The 3,869-nt window shown below is 33.5% G+C and overlaps 1 protein-coding gene across 2 annotated transcripts in view; it reads right to left on the bottom strand.

The window, feature by feature from the left end:
- Nucleotides 1-3,869, bottom strand: part of LOC132190014 (NADH dehydrogenase [ubiquinone] 1 alpha subcomplex subunit 2) — a 5,729-nt gene extending 1,860 nt beyond the window's left edge. The window contains exons 1-4 of one of the 2 annotated variants that reach the window (XM_059604887.1): nt 3,738-3,869; nt 3,229-3,349; nt 3,018-3,124; nt 1,491-1,617 (exon numbers count right to left, since the gene is read on the bottom strand). In XM_059604887.1, the coding sequence (XP_059460870.1) occupies nt 1,514-1,617; nt 3,018-3,124; nt 3,229-3,314 (297 nt within the window). In that variant the 5' untranslated portion in view covers nt 3,315-3,349; nt 3,738-3,869 and the 3' untranslated portion in view covers nt 1,491-1,513. Of the gene's footprint in view, nt 1-1,210; nt 1,618-3,017; nt 3,125-3,228; nt 3,350-3,737 lie in introns of those variants that run through there. The other variant, XM_059604886.1, reaches the window with a different exon arrangement.

Below are 3,869 nucleotides of genomic sequence, written 5' to 3'. Positions count from 1 at the left end.
GGAATAATGCCTAATATGTTAATTTTGGGGGGACAAATATATCATTTTTGGGGGGACGAATTCATGTCCCCCACCCTAGCACATGGGTACGACCCTACCTTTTTGGTATCTGATTTTTAACGACTTTATTTTTTTCTAAAAAAAATTGTATTTTGTGTCATACTCAGTTGACGTGTAACACCCTAACCGAATTGAAACAATCATATTTCAAATATAAAATTGGAATTTGACATATAATTTAGAGATTAAAAATTATATTTTTACCATTAAGAAAGAAGCCTTCTTACTCTAGTTAGATCCACACTCCACAAAAGATCATTTTCCTTACAAAGACGCCTATCTGTTTGTTAAAATGTGGGTCTTTTGTTTTCATAGCAAGAAAAATTAACAACTAACCTAAACACAACACACTTAAATATAAAATAAAAAACCGTTTTCACATTTATATCACATTAGAACACTTTTTTCAAACAAAAACTACCCCAAAACACATTAACAAACAAAAACTTCATCATCATGATGTGAAAATATTCACAATGATTCTAATAAAATTGCATTACACAGGATAAAAATAAAAGCAACACTAAAATGTAAAGAGTATTTATAAAATAAAAAGCTGTACTGTTTCTAATGGCATGCCCTTGATTTTAAAGATGCCCAACTCAGACAAGCTCAAAATGTTCACACCTAAAAGGATTCTGAAAAGTCAACAATTTGAAATTTCCTAAATAATATAAAAAATGGCACTCAACAAATGAGGCCCGTGGAATTTGCTTTGATACCAACATAAATCCAGTTACACAACGTGGCAACCTTCAAGGGTCACGTGTGTTCACTGCTTCCAAGCATTCCTAATCATTATCTACTATTTACAAGTAAAATCATACATCCAAACATAAATTCTAAAATAAATTCAACTTTTTAAAAATCTAATCAACTCCCCAAAAAGTGTTTTCTGGTTTATATTTTTCAAATTATCCAAACATTATTATTTTAAAGAATAACGGTATTCTTTATACCTATTGATTATACTCATTTCATATTAGTTAACATGACGTGTTTTAACTAACTTATAATGTAAACCACTTAAGACTAGTCATATCAATCTGTGTAATAAATGAGTGTAGTATTACCCAATTTTGAAAGCTTTTTCTTCCAAACGAATACTGTTTTCTTAACCTTTTCCCCATATTGAATAGAAATAAATAAATAAATTGAACCAAGGGCTTATTTAATTTAAATAATTTAGCAATTTGGTTGCTGCTCACCACCAAACAGGAATCCAAATAATACCCAAATCCAGAGGTCAAATTCAGAATTGAACTTGCCAAACATTGGCCAGAAGGTATATTCATGAAATGATCAAACTACAAGACAAAGATCCAGAGTATCTTTAAGGAAAAATACATCAGATCAATTGAAAAAAAAAAAAAAAAGTTTCTGGGAAGATGATTTTCCCATGATATTAATTTATTCAATTTCATACTGACCAATGATTCCGATAGTAGCACTATCAGGCTTTAATAGATGCCCCCACTTTCACCAGGTCTTCAAGTCCCTTAAAGATCTCTGCCTCAGTCAAGCCTTCCAAACGAATGCCCCTCTCAACACCCATATCTGTATGATAAACGAAAAATTAAATAGGTGAAACTAATGCATACAATTCAAGTTCAAAGCACAAAGCCTAAAGACGGAAGATTCCAGAACATGAATATGGTTCAAGTAAACTTGCATCAATGGTTATTATAACACATTAACATAATTTAATTAAACTTGCATGAATGGTCACCAGGCTGAATATGTTTATCAAGCAAAAATCATCCAAGTGAAAATGTTATATAAGATTGATTTCTATGAGTGCAATAGGGTTGTAATTTAGCCGAATATTCAGTTTTCATGTGTTTATTTTGATCATGAGTCGAGCTTAAGCTAGATAATTTATGAACAATTCAGCTCATTTCCAGCCATAAGTGCATATCCAAGATGAGTTGTCCCTCAATGGCATCACAATTTCAAAATAGCCACACTTGTTAGGAGTAAAGAGACTCTTCACATATCAATAATCCAACGCATTGGTACATATTGAAGAAGCATGTACATGACAAATGTTAGGTTTTGCTTAAATAATTTAAGAGGAGAACATAACTATTCATCATCAAACATCAATAATCTTACATGTGAGGTCCAAATTAACAGACAACTAAAATCAGTCAAAATAAGAACCTCATCCATCCTTTTTCATTCATTGCTGCATTTACCTTAGGAAACCCTAGAATAAATTAATTATAGACACTGATATAATTAGATCTGCTCTTCATAGACAAACTTGGGATTTGCGAGCGCAATTTTGCAAAGGAATAGCGCACTTAGAAAGAAAAAAAAGAAAAAAAAGAAAAAGAGGGCAAATCCTTTCATCCATTAGCTTTCGTACTGAAACAGGTAGTACAATCAACTGATTGATGTTTTCTTCCTAAACTTAATCTATTAAAAACAGAACCATTGATAACCCCAGTGGCAGCACCTGCAAATACACATTGACCCTTGCTTCCCTATCCATCTCTCTCTCTCTCTCTCTCCAAATTGCAAAGGGAGGCTCTTCCTCCCAGCAAAGGGCCCTTAATGAAATACTACATTTCAGAATCCTCCCATTAACGTAAATCTCTTGGTCACCTCCATTCTTACGGAACAAAAGATTTCAACCCCAGAAAACATATTACTACTCAATGGAGGAAATGCATTTAGACATGGAGGATGGATAACAATGTATTTCAACAAAGTAGGTTAGGTGAATAAACATTACAGCATACTGTACGGAATTGCGAAGATACACATAAACTTGATAAAAATAAAGAAATAAACGTGAGATTTGTAACTTGTTGATATTAATCTAATATCATTTGCACAAATCGTAATTGTATATTTTAATTATTTTCATCAGAAAAATTACAGGCATCTAAATCTGAAATTTGTCATGACATGAAATGAAATTGAGACAAAAAGTAATGAATAGAATATACCATATCTAGCCCATAACTGGGGCTCGATCCCACTGCATTCACGAATTAAGATTGGGAATTTAGGGTTCAGTGTCTTGAGGTCCTTGTAATTCCTCTCCACAAATGCTCTTTTAGAAATTCCAAACAACATATTTCTCGAATTATCAGTAATTAGAAATTAATAACGCATATATTAATTAATTTTCTAAATAAAAGGGTAGAAATGAAGAACCTAGCGGACGAGCTCGCAGGGGATGATTGACATAGCAGTATCCGAAGTTCTTTCAGATTCTGAGAAAGATGTCCCCTCCATGCCATTCTTGAGCTCTCTCTCACTGGGTGTGCGTGTGCGTCTGTCATTACCCACCAGGCAAACACTAACAGAGGTTAGACGCCCAATTAATATAGCTCAGCCCAACAAAACTTTTAATACCCGCTGATAGATTATTTTAAGGAAAAATTATACCCCTCAAATTAACACTATTCTCAATGTCCCCGAACGATTAATTTTTTGGGATATAAAGGTGAGTTCTTCAATTTAGAGAAATAGAGATGTGAATAATGGATTGAAAGAAACAAGATTTGACATGGGACTTTCAGAAGAGACGATCAAACCCCAAGGATATTGATTCAGATAAATAAAAAGAACCCAAATAGATAAATAGAAAGAACCAAAAAAAAAAAAATAGAGAGAGAAAACGCCAGGGGAACAAAGACGGAGAGTTAGACAATATCACTTACCGGTGGAGCAGCGGTGGAAACCGGCGTAGGTGTGGCGGCAGTGGGCTGTTGCGTTGGAGAAAGAATGAGAAATAATAAAGAAGGGATAGAAGTTTGCGGGAGAAGAGCAGGGTGAGAATAGGAAAAAAAGAA

The sequence above is a fragment of the Corylus avellana genome, chromosome ca8 (assembly GCF_901000735.1).
Source record: "Corylus avellana chromosome ca8, CavTom2PMs-1.0".
Classification (NCBI taxonomy): Eukaryota; Viridiplantae; Streptophyta; class Magnoliopsida; order Fagales; family Betulaceae; genus Corylus; species Corylus avellana.
The sequence above is the reverse complement of the archived record's forward strand: the minus strand, read 5'-3'. Positions and strand labels throughout refer to the sequence as shown.